General features: G+C 35.6%; 1 protein-coding gene across 5 annotated transcripts in view; it reads right to left on the minus strand.

Annotated features, from left to right (window-relative positions):
* The window catches only part of LAMA2 (laminin subunit alpha 2), a 283,315-nt gene that overhangs the window by 132,337 nt on the left and 134,854 nt on the right, over positions 1-16,124 (minus strand). For all 5 annotated transcript variants that reach the window (XM_032443478.1, XM_015858546.2, XM_015858545.2 and 2 more), the window contains exons 15-16: positions 9,785-9,896; positions 4,959-5,072 (exon numbers count right to left, since the gene is read on the minus strand). In XM_032443478.1, coding sequence (XP_032299369.1) covers positions 4,959-5,072; positions 9,785-9,896 — 226 coding nt within the window. The remainder of the gene's footprint in view (positions 1-4,958; positions 5,073-9,784; positions 9,897-16,124) is intronic.

A 16,124-nucleotide genomic window follows, 5' to 3' on the forward strand; every position in this document is an offset into this window, starting at 1 on the left:
GCGTAAGGCTCCAGATCAATTCTAGAATCTCTGGCTCACCCTACATCTGAAACCGCTGCTTTAAAATCCTTTTATGTTAAGTTTTGGTAATATGTGTAGGTATTTTTAACCTCATTATTTTCATTAAAAACATTTTGAAGAACATCCGTAAAACTGTTCTACCACTTACAAAAAAAGTCATGGATATGCTGCTGATATACTTAACAGTATTACTGCCTGAAACATAACATACCTTCAGTAAAGGGTAAAGAAAATGGCACTGTTCTAATGAACAGAATGTTAACAGTATGGAAATAAAGATTTTGCTCTGTACTCCACAGAGCTGGTGCCATGTATTTGGGCAGCTGAATAATCACTGTACTTCTTTTTAGTCATAGGCATACTGTTGACAGAAGCACCTGTCTCCAGAATTACTTTCTTTGAAATGAAAGCATTAGTCAGCATATTAAATTGTCAGACATTTGATAGATTGTGCACTAATACCAACAATTGAGACTTCTAGTCAAATACAAGTATGTCTTTAGATCCTTCAGCTGGGTTAAATCCTATTTCATTAGGTCATTTAAGTCCATTTGATTGTTACTTTAAGTGCTATATTTGAAAAGAATCTGCAGGGCATACTTAAAAAGTAACTGCGAACATTAAAATATGCTTTTAAAAGATATAAAAAAAAATAATTTCAATCTTACAGATGGAAAAACCCTTTACAATTCATTTTTTAAAAAGCATTATGTCAAATTATTTGTACTTATTCTGAAAAATAATGGATTCTTCTTTTGTGTTGAGCTCAGACATATCTTTATGTTTTTTAAGAATATGAACTGCTTACATGTCAAGGATGTTATTAAAGCAAGGGGAACTAATATAACATTTTAAAGCTTACAGGGTGTTATTTGCAGCTGCTTCTTTTTCTAAGGAAATAAAGAAAGCAACAAAAATCCTTCAATTTTTAGAGAAAGCAATTCACATTACAAAGAGCTGACAACCTTCTCTTTGATGAATTATTTTCTTAAAACCTAACTCTAGCTGTTTCTATGTGCCATCTAGCTCTCCTTAAAATCAGATCTGTACATCCACCTTCCCCCTCACTGTGACTATAGATTAAAAAACAACAATCTTGTGCAGTCTTACTTTTCTCCCCAGTTCGGTCTTGATTTTATAGGACAAAGAACAACATTTAGACAGTGTACATGTGACATACCTTGCCTGTTAAGTGATGCACTAACTTTTATACTCACTTGCCAAATTTGCAGATCACCTTGCTAAAATAGGTGAGTTATTAGCCCTTCTAAAGGGATTATCAATACTCGCAAATAAATAAATAAATAAATAAATAAAAAATAAAAAATCTGTGTTTCCTTCATATTAACTGGTCTAATCTCAGTTTGAAACCTGTCAAATGTACAGTAATGACTTAAAACTATGAAGTAAGTCTTAATTTCATGTTTGCATGAATATTCATATTTTTTTTTAACATATCATGAGACTTGGTATGAAGATAATCATAAATGACTGTCCTTAACTGCAGATATATTCCCTTGGAACTACAATTCATTCTAACACATTTAGCTGGTCGTTTTAATAAAAAATAAGTAAATAAAAATCAGTGCTCCATTCCACAGATTCTCAGACTTTATGACCAGGAATTAGTTTATGCTGAAATCTTTATGCCTTCAAATTTGATTGACTAGATCTTGAATTATTTTGAAGGCATCCATTTTTCTGGATCTCTTTTATATCCAAACACCATCAAACTTCACTTAGCCTCTGAACAAGCAAGATTGTGGAATTCATTTTCATTAAAAAATTTATGCATGAATCAGACTTTCTTGCCCAAAGACTTTATTGCTGAAGTGCATTTTTAACACTTCCTACTGAGACGGCTTTCCGAGCTTGGAAGAAACCAAGTGGAAATCTGTATGCATAGTGTCAAGGAAGCTTAAGTTCACACTGAAAAAAACTCATCTGCTTATCTGGGACTGCAGCTGAGTGTATGACTATATACATTATTAAAATAGAAGGCTAGTGATGAAATTAAAACTAATCAGGGAGTATGACCAACTCTCTGGTTAGTGCTTTGGCATGTTGCAGCCCAGTCTTGGAGTATATTTGTCACATAGGCAGACAGTGAAGTTGATAGTTAAAGAAAATGAAGATACACAACTATATCTATTTTAATACATTTTTCTACTCATAGAATCATTTTATTATCTGTTTGAGAGCATGAATGTGCTCTTCAGGCATTTTCAACCTACTGTAATGTCAAAATTACATCAACAATTTCCTTTCCTGGTATTACAATCAAGAGCGTTGCACAGGCTTTACATAATATTTTTCACTTGTGGTATGGCCTACCCTGAATTTTGCTGAGGATCCATTATTTGTTTCTGTGTATCTGAAAATATTGCTTGTACAAAGAAAACTTTCAAAAGCACAGCTTGACTACCACTATCCTCAGTCTACACAGTATATGCTGCTTATATACAAATGAATCAGACAGAAAATGGATACAGCCGAGGACTTCCCTCTTAGTAATTTCAGCACAACTCAAAGTACAAAAAATATGTTTTCTCTTTTCTTACTAGTGAGAATGTAATACGTTGCCATGAATGAAACACCTTGGAATGTTTTTTTGCTCTTCACAAGGATTAAGTTTCATCATTCTTCTAAAACTACCATTAAAGTCTGTATGTAAAATTACAGAAGGATGATTCTGTATGCTAGAACTTGTCCTATGTACCAAACAAGTTATGTTTATCACAATGGTAATGAGAATTATATACTACACATCTCTCTATATGGTTGCTGCGGGATCAAAGGGCTTTACAGGTTACTACAAGATATGCGTTAAAATGAGCTTTCTATACAGGCCTATGTCAAAGCAGATGATTTGAGCTTTCATCACAAGTCAAAAATGTGTTTCAGCTGCTTTTCAACTACATTTCAAAGCTAAGGAAGAGTAAAAAAGCATCATATCAGTAAATTAGATGCGTAAATTGTCTGCTGTATTGCTGAAAAAACACCATGAATAATAATAAGGAGGCCAAAAGGCTGTGTAAACCTCAATAGAAATAATGCCTTTGATGTGAAACACTTCTCTTTTTCAGCATTCAGACTTCTCCCTCTTTCACTTCAAAAGGCTTATGAACCAAATTGAATAGCAGTATTTAATAGCCTGCATGGATACTAACCAATCTAACTTCATTTACAGTGTTTTCAAAGTAAGCTGCAAGAAAATCCAGACCTGGTCTAAGGCTCCCTGTGCTCCTCTTTACAGAATGATCTAGCATAAGCTCAGACAGGAAAAAAGAAATACAGAATATGTGATAGCATGCACAAACTACAGTACATTTACAGCTAGTTATTTTCCACTTCCTCCTCAGCGCTGTTGTCCTTACAACAGCAGTCCTTGAAATGCTGGAAGGGGGAACACTGCTATCTCAGTCAATAGTTAACATCAGCTGGAATTGCAAAAATAATACAGTATGGAACTCTACAAATTTGTCTCACATCCAGGCTGGTGCAAGAGAATAAAATAAAGAACTCGTTCAATCAAGGGCTAAAACTTGAGGATGCAGAAGGAAAGCAACCTCAGAACTCCATCTGGCTATGGTCCCTGACACAAAATAGTCAGGAGTTAGGATGTAACTTTCATTTCTGTTAACAGAAATGTTTTAACACTGCTGTTAAAACTGTCATAGGTGGAGGCTAAAATCATTAATGCAATAAATTCTATCTTTATCAAGAAATGCAAATCCCTATTACACTAGACATAAATATTTTCACAGCATGCAATGGAAGGATTCAAAACATGACTGTTATGTTGTAAGTGGTTTTTTTTTTGTCCTTGGTGCTTCTTTAAGTCTTACAGTGTAATTAAATTGCGAATCATTTTAAGCTTCTATTCATGAAAAAGTAATTTGAAAAACTCACTGATCTACACATTAAGGATGTCTTGTTTTGTACTACAGTGCAATTGAATATCTTGTATGGGGAAAACAGGAAGACCAGCAATAATTCTAAATGCCAAATTACATTGAAAAATATAAGCCTGAATTTTCATTTTGGACTTTTCCCATCTGCTTTTTCTTGGGGAAATAAAAGGGAACATTTAGAAACATGCACAATACAGAGTCTGCTAGAAATTCTGCAGGGAAATGAGAGTGTGATATCCCACTAATCTGGCAATGGCTCAAATTGTGTTTCTGCAAGACTAATGAAATGAGAAATGCTTCAAGCTTTGTGCCTTGTCAGACAACATGAAACTAGAACGCACTTGAGTTAGTCAGAGCAGCCTTTTCAGCATAAATCACCCATTCCAAAAGGCTACCAAATAGGCTGGAAAAAGCAGTACGTTAGTATGGTGGCTATGGGTAACATCCTGGATTTTAAGTCCTGAATAGGTAACTCCTGATAAACTCTCCATGTGCTATGAGGAAAAAAGTTGATTTAGCCACAATTTTCTTTTACTTCTTTATAATTCATTAAATACTTCCCCCCCCCCCCCCAAGATTTAGTAAGAATTTAAATGAAGATAATAATAATATCTTCATATCTTCATATCATGCTGGAACAGAATTTACAATTTTATCTGCTAGATACCATAAAGTGTAGCATAAAAAAATAATAATACAGAGAACAAGGAAAAGGGGGATATAAATTTTGCCTGAAAGAACACTATGTTTACTGTCTTCTGCATGCCACATTTTGTGCTATTGATTCACTTTCAAAACATAATTCCTATATAATTAAAAATTCATTTTGTTTACTTGTAGAAGCTACAATTTCTTGGAAAGAGGGGATTTAATCTTTACTTCAGCAACAGTTCAACATAAAGATCTTTCTTTTTCTCTCTGTTTAGATATTCCAGGTCTCAGAGGTGGTTAAGTCAATTATGCTTGCATATTGAATTGATTTTGCTGAGGTTCACCAGGCTTTCTATTATGAAGGTAACTTACCAGGCATTCCCCTGTGATATCATCACATGATTCTGCATGACCAAAGCATGTACATGGCATGCAGACTCCACCAAAGATTGTGCCATTCACACGTCTGTGTTGTGGCCAGCAATACTGCAGGGAAAACATACAACAGATCGTTTGAATGGGGAAAAGGAGTTTTAAAACATAGTTAAAATTTGATACACGCACACAAAAATACATCCTTGTCAAATGAATAGAAACACCAACATTTCTCTAGGAATTTGTTCTTATTAGTGCTGTGGCTTTGCATTGACCCTAGCATTTGCAGATGTGAGGTTAGAGGAAGCCTTAACTTGATCATTCTTCTGAAGTGGTAAAATAAAACAGAGAAATGAAGAATTAAAATATGACAGCATCAAAGCAAGAGCTACAGACCAAAAATAGCCTGAAGGCAAAATACTGAAGGAGATGGAAGAAGCAAAAAGTAACCCCTAAACAACAAAAAACTCTTATGAGAAGCTCAGCGGTAAAGAGCAATTAAAACACAGTCTAATCACAGCCTGGTAATAGAACTACACTTTTGCCTAGAAATTGTTTCTTTTCTTTTTTTAATCTAAGTGCAATATTTAAACCAGGAAATGCAGGGCTAGTGATATCATGCAAACATGATTCATCACTGAAAATGCTATTCTACTTCTTCATCCTGTGATGTCAGGCACCATTCTTCCTTAACATATAACTCACAAATGGCTTATAGTTTTTCTGAACCATCCTTCCTCAACAAGATTGCTCACATGACCCAAACGTGTTGCATAACATAAAAAGGGTATGCCAAAGGGGCACCTGGTTAATATAAAGAGATAGACTACTGAAAGTATCCTCTAATAAAGCAAATTCCTTCCCCTTTACACACACTCTACAAGGAGATAACAAGAAGATTCTCCTTCACAAAAATAAAAACAATATTCTGTTGGTTTTTTTTTTTTTCATTTATTTTCCCCCCTGCTAAATGTATAAGCAATTTGAAGATGAACTGAAAAGATTATTTAAAAAACATATATATCCCTGAACTTTTTTTCATTTTCCAACTGTTACTAATACTAAAGGGCTTAGACACAGAATAGCAAATCTTGAAACAGACTTAAAATAAAAGATTGCAGATAACAATTTTAAGAAAAGACATAAAATCCAATAGCCAGGAAAGTTCTGACTTTCCTGCCTGACTGTCATAGCAGTACAAATTAAACATAAATTCTTCCATTGGGAAAGCAAAGGAGCAAATAGAAAAGGAATAAATCCAGTAGAGAAGAGCAATTAGACAAATAATTAAGATTCACATAAATAGAACAAAGTAACTGTCACATATCAACAGTATTTGAAATCTAAAATTTTTGTCTGTTTTACCTAAGCTCATGAAATTATGTGTTCAATTCTCAGACATACCAGCAAAAACTTAACAATTTCCTTCAAACAGAATCTTACAGAAAATAAATTCCAAGTATGTGTAATGGAACAATCTCACAAGAGACAGCACGCTTTAAATTGTAATGGTTGTTTTCTGAATACTGATAATGCCAAAACATTCATATAAAGAAAATAAGTAAATAGCGATTGTCTTCTTTGCTGCAGTATGTATACCAGGTACCACAATATTATTACCCAGGAAACAAACAGATATGTAAAATTTTATGATGAAAAGAAAATGCAACTGAAATCCTGCATAGATTCAGTAAAAATAACACTGTGGTTGGTTAAAACGGGAAGAATTATTGCATAAGTCCAGTAGTGTCTGGAAGAAAAAGAAACAGCATTCTAAATAATTCCACAATTTCAAATTATGGTTGCATTCTTTCTTAACTGATAGTTTATATGGGAATTGAAAACCTTGCTTTTTTTTCCTTTCCTATTCTTGTTATAAAAAGCAAAGCCACCTACTCAGAAGAGAAAAATATTTCCACATTTTTATCTGTCAAGCACAAATATTCCACATATGATATACATAGAACCTCTGCTACAAAAGACTCGTGAGAAATTAATCTGTGAATAAATGCTTGGAAATGAAAACTTTTCACTGTCTTTCTATCCTAAAATAGGCCAGCTTTGTGAAATGGCATTTCTGAGCTGAACAAAAGTGCTCTGAAATTCAATGAGTATATTCAGGCAGAAGCCTATCATATCTTTTTGGTCTTCAGTTCTGGTAGGAATTCCAATCTAGGGGTAGGGAATACAAAATACATAGGTCACTCCAAAAGTAATGCCATCTATTCATTTCCATGGAAACTACTACAGATATAAAGAAAACCATTAGATAGAGCAAATTCTCAGCTGCAAGATACTATTTTTCAACATAGTAACCACCATAAGCTTTGCATTTTTACCAGTGATGTGCAAGAGCCTGTATACCATGCTCATAAAAATCTATAATGGCAGATGTGATTCACTGTTTCACAGCTGCAACAATGACATTGTAGCTAGGAAAATCCATCTTTCACTGATCTGAACAGACAGAAGTCACATGGCACCAAATATGGACTATATGGTGGGTGTGGTAGGATAGTCTAACTAAGACTACATCTTCAAACTTCATAATGCAAAAGAAAGGTTGTCTACTTCTGTGGACTCACTTTGGAAGTTTAAGCCTTCAGCTTGGACAGCACTGCAATATAGTGACCAAACTTGATGGTTTGCCCAGGTTCCAAGAAATCCAGAAGGGTCATTCTTTTCCTTTCCCAAAAGGATAGTGCATATCACTTTACCCACAGAGAGTTGCATCTTGAGCTTCTTCTTTGAAGAAGAATTCGCATGATGCCACTTCATGAACTTCAGTAACGATTTTAACTCATACTGTTGACATATGGTCAACACTGGTCTTGTCACTGGTAATGACACAATCCCTTCAGTACGTCCTGACAATCTTTTGATGTTCTTTCTGTTCCTATGTGAGAATCTGTGGGATCCACCTAGTACAAACTTTATGAGATTTCTATGTTGCCAGCATTATTTCCAACAAAATGAAGGTATATTCATCTCCATAAACAGTTCCCTGGTTGCAATCCATTGATATATGTAGGTTAGCTGATTGAGGTGTTCTTTCATGGTGTGACAGCTGTGTAGGTTCATCCAGAACACAGCTTATCTTGCATGTCACTGTCACCACTCCTGAAACACACCACCTACCACCTCATTGTGTTTACATCCACTGTTCAGTCCTCTTAAACATCCAGCAAGGGTCAATGAATGTCAGTGGATGCAATTTTTTTCCAGATAGAGGAATTCAAGGATACATCTTTCCTTCATATGCTCTTCCATGTCAGACGTCATTTGGTCAGAGTGCCCCTCTGCTGCCATCTGTCATATAGCAACAGAATGTAACGGAATATTGGTGGGAAGGTTCAACTTCTACTGCCATAACATAAGGCTTTACTTTGAGAGCAACCTTTGTAGTTTAATTCATGGAGTCTGTAGTAGCACGTAGCCTGCATGTAGAACAAGCACCAAGGAGTACACCTTCTCACAACATAGTCTTTAAATTTGCTGCTGTCTACATACAATCTTTTTGTTTTCAGGTATGATCTTAAAAATGAATCAGAATTTATGGGCTGTTTTGAACTGGACAGAAGGTTTAGCACTGAATCCTAGAATTATAGAATCTTTTAGGTTGGAAAAGACTTTTAAGAACATCAAGTTGAGCCCAGTGTCAGACAGAGAACTTCAGCAACACCAAGTCAGGAACCTTACTCAAGACTCACAGCTTCAAATGCAAAAGTAGGTACTGGAATATGTGTCTTTCCAATTGTTTGGGCCTTTACAATTATTTTTCTTGGAAATCACCACAAAAAATCTGAATTTAATTAAAATCAAAGGAAAAAAACAAACCAAAAAAACAAATGTGTGAAGCACAATGACATTTTGTTCTACTTTTGGTCTCAAACAATCGAACAGACAATTAACTTAAAATTAATTTTTAATTTTAGGTAGGCAATATTCTACTTTTTTCCCCTGCCTGTACCATTTTGGAAGTGAAAGGAATATCTATTTGTTTCCTCAAGTCTTCTTTCTAGATTAGTGTTTATCTAGCCTCAGCAAGAAGCACGCACATTTGGCATGAAACTAGACTCTAGGCCCTAAATATCACATATAAGCATTGGAGATTTTAAAGAAAAGGAGAGATGACAAGGAAATGCCTAGAGTGTCTGTGTAAATGGCATACTGTTTGTGGTTTTGTGAAGCAGAGCATCTTGGTGTTTGAGTCTATTTCCTTAAAGGCAAAGATTCTGAATTTTTTATTTTTTATTTTTTTTGTCTATTTAACCCAAACTATGCATATAAGAGATGACTAATCATATGTGTACATGCATGAACACACTGGAAGACAGATAATAAATTTGTGGTTAAGCATGTATGGAAACAATCCTCACAGGACTGAACACAATCTACAAAGATTCCATGGCAAATGGCAAAGCCCTGGAGAAAAAAAAAATGAGGAAACTTAACCACATTAACTCAGGTAATTTGAACCAACTTTGTTAGGTACAGTACAGATAACTGCTATCCTTCTTCTAGTATTGATATTTTTATATAACATCAAGCGGTTGAAGGGCACCAAATACTGGTTTTGTTTTCTGTTGTTCAGAGAAACGTCTTTTCTTTTTACAACTTAGAAATCACCACAGAGGTGTAGAACGCTAGATTTCAAATATCACTGCTACCTAGAAATAAAGCTAACTAGACAACATAAACCAAACTCATAACAGGAATGGATAGTTCTTTTATTACATAATATCAACACAGGGCCGCTGGTCCCTTATAGCTATCACAGTGTTAGCACATTTGATATATATAGTCTGCATTGTGATACTAACCTCACATGAAGTACCATCATAACCTGGGGGACAGTCACATAACTCCACTGGAGATGCCAGCTTTCTCCCAGTTGAAGAATAGTCAGCAGCTTCAATGCTAACATCATTTAGTCTGAATGTAACAGAAATGAAAGAGTTAACACAGTGAATTAGACAAAAGTATTTGTGTACTTGGATGCAACAGCATATATTGATATTGGTTGGCTTGCTTATGTTTTAGAGCTTGTTTTTTTATTATTATTATTATTTTTAATCAGAAAGAAAAAAAATAATAAAGAAGATATTCAAAGTTATCTATTTCTCCTAATCTACTTCCATAGGCTTGTTACTTTTTTTTGGCTATCATGTGAGGGAGACCATGGTCAGACATACATTGATGAAAATTGATTTTAAAGTCTCACTGGACTGTGTTAGAAGGAGGGCTATTCCTGGGCACCAAGCTCTATGTTGCAATTTGTATTACTGCTGTATATAAAAAGAATTTGACACCAAGCAATGTTTTTAACATTTTTAAAACACTACTCCAACTTTCTAAAATACTACATTACTTATCTTTGATATGAGGTCTTTTTATTTTGGAGAGCCAGCCTCTGTGAAAAAGATTTCAGCTATGTCCAGCAGGATCTAAGTGTTACGTACATGGAATAAGACCTCATACTAATAGTCTTGTTAGTTTTACAAATGACAAGGAGGAGAGAGTTGGAGATTTTTCTGCTCAGTGCATACTATAAAAATCATAATATATTTATGTTTCCAATTCTTATAATCTAACAAGGATATCACCACTATTTATGGCAGTAGCAATTGTCCTAAAATGAGTACCTTACATTATATAATTTTAGGCAAAGGGAAGATGGGAAAAGAAAGTTTAAAACACAAAAAAAAAACCAACCACCTTCTTGCCTAAAGGAAGTTCCGCTAGAATTCTCTCCTCTTGTTTAGACAAAAACTGAACATGAGCTTTATTAAAAAACAAACATACAAATATGATGAAGATGGATAATAAACAAAAAGGTTTCATAAACCCACAGGTAATAGGCAGAACAACAAATGTTGTCATGAGTGGGTATAAGACTAAGCTTTGGAGGGACTACCATTGGGGATTATGCAGTCAGAAAGTTATATCTAATTTGTTAATATTAGAACCTCTGGAAAAGATTCTTGAAATACTTGAGAGAATGATGCCTGTTACTATCTAGGTTCACAGGGAGATCTCTTCACCAAGTAACAGACCTCGGTACAAAGAGAAGCATTTAAACACAGAAACCATCCATTCAGTATTATCCCACATTTGTATTCACTGAATTGTTCCAATTTTCATTAGATTCTGTTATTCACTAAATGGGATTTTAATGTGTTTAACAGTTTTTAACATTAACAGTTTCACATTGAAGAAAGCTGCAATGATTTTTTTTTCTTCCCATTTTGATGTTGCAGTTTCAATTCCTCGATGCCTTTCTGCATTCAATGAAATACATAATGCTGGCAGTAATGGGACACTAGATCCTGGAGATGCATGAACAATTTGAGATTCAAAGTTGAGACCAAATATTTAAGCTGACTGCTACTGTCAGCAGGCAACTGTTGACTTCTAAAAACAAACAAGATTAAAAGGGAAGGGGACGTTTCAGGCAGTATCAGCATAGTTTACTGTCTGCTGTGCCAGGCATCTGAATCACATTAGCTACATAAAGCACAAGAAGTACTGACCCAATCATTGCTCATTTGTCTTGAACCTAATTCTGCTTATGGAAGTAAATCCTCCGCCATTCCTTCCCTCTTTTTGTTTGAATCTAGCTTCAACTCTACATGTGGCTGCAAGCATTATCTTTAGCACCACAATAGTTACTGTTATTGGCCACCCCACATTTCAAACCTAAAGGAACAATGCTACTAAACATTCTTGAATCAGAAACTAACAACATTAGATTAAACAACTTGATACAAGAGAGTTGTCTTGGCTTGTTGCTCTTCCCACAGATGGACTCAATTTCTACAGTTTGAAAGATCTGTCAAGTCTGAGCACAATTTCTCAAACAAACAAAAAAAACCAACAAAACAAAAACCCAGATGCTGTAATCACTAACAAATTGATTGCTGCATTTCTGCATTCTAATATTTTACCCTACTTGATAATGTAAATGAAAGGCCATTTGAGGAAGATTCCTAGTTGTGCCATAGAGTGCTAGCAATTTTCTAAGCTTATAAAGACCCACAACATGCTCTCTAAAACATGCTCTAGTCTAATTCATCATTGGCACATTACAGAATCACAGAATTATAGTAGATCACCAAATCCAACCCTCCTGCTAAAGCAGGTTCCCCACAGTAGGTTCTAGAGCAAAATGTCCAGGTGGGTTTTAAGAAGACACTCCATAGAAGGAGACTCATCAGCCTGTTACAAAGCCTACATATAATTTGTACAGTGTTTGGTTAACTATTTCAAGATGCTAATAATTAACAGTTAGTAATTAAGTGTGTGTGTGTGTGTGTGTGTGTGTGTGTGTTCGTTCCACTTTGGTCTGGTCTCAATCACAGATTATAACTGCACCCTTGTAAATCCTGACAAAAGAACTACTTTTCATTACTCATTTTGAAAAATTTCAATATTTAAATTATCAAGTTGCTAAGTAAAGAAAACTTAGATTATTATTTTGCATGGCTCTACTGAAGAAACTGTCATCCATAAAGGATCAAATAGCCCTGTAATATTTCTGTCCCTCTGCTAGACTCTCTGTCTCTCTGCTTTACTCTCTGAGAGGAATATTCATCTGACCACCATACCTGTTTAAATAATAATAATAATTTAGTTCATATCTACTTATAAACTATATATGTATCTAATAAATTTTAGTTCTAATTTATTTCCTTAGCACAAATATCTTCTCTTGGAGTCCACCCTTTGCTGAGCTAAGGGAACAGAATAATGAGGAAATGTCTGTTTTTCATAGTATTAGAGTTACAGAATCATAGAATCACAAGGTTGAAAATGACCTACAGGATCATCTAGTCCAACCATCCTCCCATTACCTTTGCTACAAGTCACTAAACCATATCTTGTAGCTCCTTATCCAGACAATAAAAACAACTTTGAGAACAGCTTTGTGCCTGGTATGTTTTAGCATGAGTTAAAGTCAAATAGAAAATAAAGAAATCAGAGCTGGAGCAGGAGATCAGCAAAATGCCTGTAGGAACTGACCATAAGTTGGGCTTGATTTCAGTAGATGCCACTACGTCATTTGACTAGGAGCATATACTGTTCAGAAATTTAACTCCATACAGTAAACCCCACTGAAATGAGTGAATTTATTATTCCTTCAGTGAAATTGAAGGTGAAGAATCCAATTCATGTCATTATGACTGGAATCTAAAACTGGATCTTGGAATCTTAGACTAATAGAATTCTTAGAATTGGAAAGGTCATCTAGTCCAACTCCTCTGCAACGAACAGGGACCTGAACAGCTAGCTCAGGTTGCCCAGGGGCTAATCGAGCCTCACATTGAAAGTCTCTGGGGACAGGACATCAGCCACACCTCTAGACAACATCTTCCAGTGCCTCAACACCCCCACTGTAAAAGACTTTCATGTCCAACCTAAATTTCTCCTCTTCAAGCTTGAAACCATTTCCCCTTGGTCTACCACAACAGGTCCTGCTAAAGAGTCTGTCCACTTCTTTCCTGTGCCTTCCCTACAGATACTGAAAGGCTGCTATCAGATCACCTCACAACTTTCTCTTTTCCAGAATGAACAGACCCAGCTCTCCCAGCCTGTACTCTTATTAGAGGTGCTCCTTTCCATGGATCATTTCTGTGGCCACTCTCTGGATGTACTCCAACAGGTCTATGTCTCTTCTGTAAGACACCACATCTGGATACAGAACTCTAGGTAAGGCCCCACCAGAGCAAAGTAGAGGGGCAGGATTACCTCCCTCAGCCTGCTGGCCACACTTGTTTTGACGTAGCCCAGGATACAGTTGGCTTTCTTGGCTGCAAGGGCACATTGCTGACTCATGTTTAGCTTCCTATTCCCCAGTATTCCCAAGTCCTTTTCATACCCCAGCTTGTATTGTTTATGGGGGTTTCTTCAACCCAGGTGCAAGATTTTGCATTTGGATTTGTTGAACTTCATGAAGTTCACCTGTGTCCACTGCTCAGACCTGGTCTTCTCCCCCACTTAACTGGAATGAGCATCCTGACAGCAGTTAACAAAATGTTTCCTTTAGAACAAAATATTTTCAGAGGCTTCTATGGATAGTGATAGTAATCACTGCAAAACATTTGCCATTGAATTCTTTTCTGGTAAGTAAAAAGGCATCAGAAGGACTACTAGGTGTAGCAATAACACAAGACCATCTCTAGCCAACAAGGCACTCCTCAAAATTATTTTAGTCCTTCACTGAACCTCTTTTTAAATCATTGTCTTTAATGGACCAGTATTCCAGAGTGTAATGTCACTATACCCAGAATGTGATGCCACCACCTTGCAAAGCACAAATTATAGGTAAGTCCTGAAGCTCTTCCTGAAGAACATTTTCAAGACATGTTTCTAGCAAGTTACCAATAATACATTACTAAAAGGTTTGAAAGGCTATCTATGAAGCAAACTACGTGACAGACTACAAATACCACACACATGGCCAAATGGTTAAAGTAGTTATTTGGGGATGCAGGAGGCAACACATGGTCTTCCAGACATGACAGTTACAGGTTTGCCACTTCTTCCTTACAATGTACAAACTACAGAACATGCCAGTTCTACACAGCTGTGCTGACCTGACCATCTGCTTTGGCAGGGGGGTTGGACTCGATGACCTTTAGAGGTCCCTTCCAACCCCTAAAATTCTGTGATCCCACATGCACTGCTGTATTCAACAATAAAAGCAAGGTGAAGCCAGTATGTGTCCAGCAACATACACTCTTCTGACATTTTAACTGCTTAGACAAAACATTCATTTTAGGTTTTCTCATCATAGTGCAAATGTCAGTATACATATGTATGTAAACCCCTAACAGATAAGTTTGCATTTCCCAGAATACTCAGTAAAACCTCTTGCCCAGAGGTTTTCATTCAAAACAACATAGAGCCCCCATCATTCATCTTAAAATTGTTCATGCAATCTTAATTTAGAAAATTTCGTAATGGCAGTGGAATGCAGAAATTGTCCCTTTGTACTCCCATTGGTCTCATCTATAAACTGCTCATTAATAACTTTTCATTATCTACTCCTACTGTGTAAGGGATGAGCTACGCCCTGGTGGTTTGACTGTCCTTGAACACCATGGTGGAAAGGGAAGGTTCTGGGACAAGTATGGTCTTCAAAGTGGATTACAGTAGTTCAGGCTGATGACTGAATGAGCAAATCAAGAATCAGTTTGGCTCAAATTCAAGATTGCAGTGAAATGTAACCTTATAAGATAAGATATAATACACACTAATAAACCACAGAAACAGGAAGAGCCTGAAGAATAGTGAATTCTTCCAGCAGTGGAAAAAAAGAAAAAAATATTATAATGACAAAGTTCAAAAGAGAAAACTATGTACTATTAACAAAACCTGCCTTTCAATTTAGGATATATTTAGTTACCTAAGCATATTAATGATTATTTGAGTACTTAAAATATTTCACATTGGCAAGAACTGTATCTATTTTTTCAACAAATACCCACTAAAATACTATCAACTTCCTCCTTTTCAAACTACCTTGTCATGTCAAACTATCAAGTGATGTTTGCATTAAAGTGCATTTTGGGTCTCATGATTTGTAAGTAGAAAGCTACTACACAATCAATTTGTTGCATGTCTTTTAAAAAGTATTATTTATGCCACTTAATTAATAACGTTTATAACAAGAGTGCAATTACACAGCATCAGGTCTTTTAGCCTACCTGGAATGTTACGCTTACAATCTGCTTATGCGCTTATCAAAATTTTAAATGCAAAATGAGCTTTACAGGTTCAACCACACAGTAGCCACTAAGACAGAGCCACTATGTAGTTTCTAAGGACATTTCATTTTTTATTTATTTATTTATTTTGAGAAGGCTCAAAAGAATTCACATAAAATACTTGATTTAGGCAGTCTAGGCAGCAGTTTGACATAAATCAAAGGAAAGGCTTTGGCATTAACCAGTTCTGCATGTGGTACTCATTAAAAAAGCTGAAAACTCCCCTCTAGCTGCTTGGCCAGATTAGTGGTTTAGAATGTTATTCTCTATTCCACTGTTAATGCAGCCTTCTGTGATTACTAAGTGAGGAAAACATTATATAAGCAATATATTATTTCTTACTTGGACATGTCATCACTGTGCTCTGTGATTTACTGTACACATGAGAATTATA

This window comes from Coturnix japonica, chromosome 3 (genome assembly GCF_001577835.2).
Source record: "Coturnix japonica isolate 7356 chromosome 3, Coturnix japonica 2.1, whole genome shotgun sequence".
Classification (NCBI taxonomy): domain Eukaryota; kingdom Metazoa; phylum Chordata; class Aves; order Galliformes; family Phasianidae; genus Coturnix; species Coturnix japonica.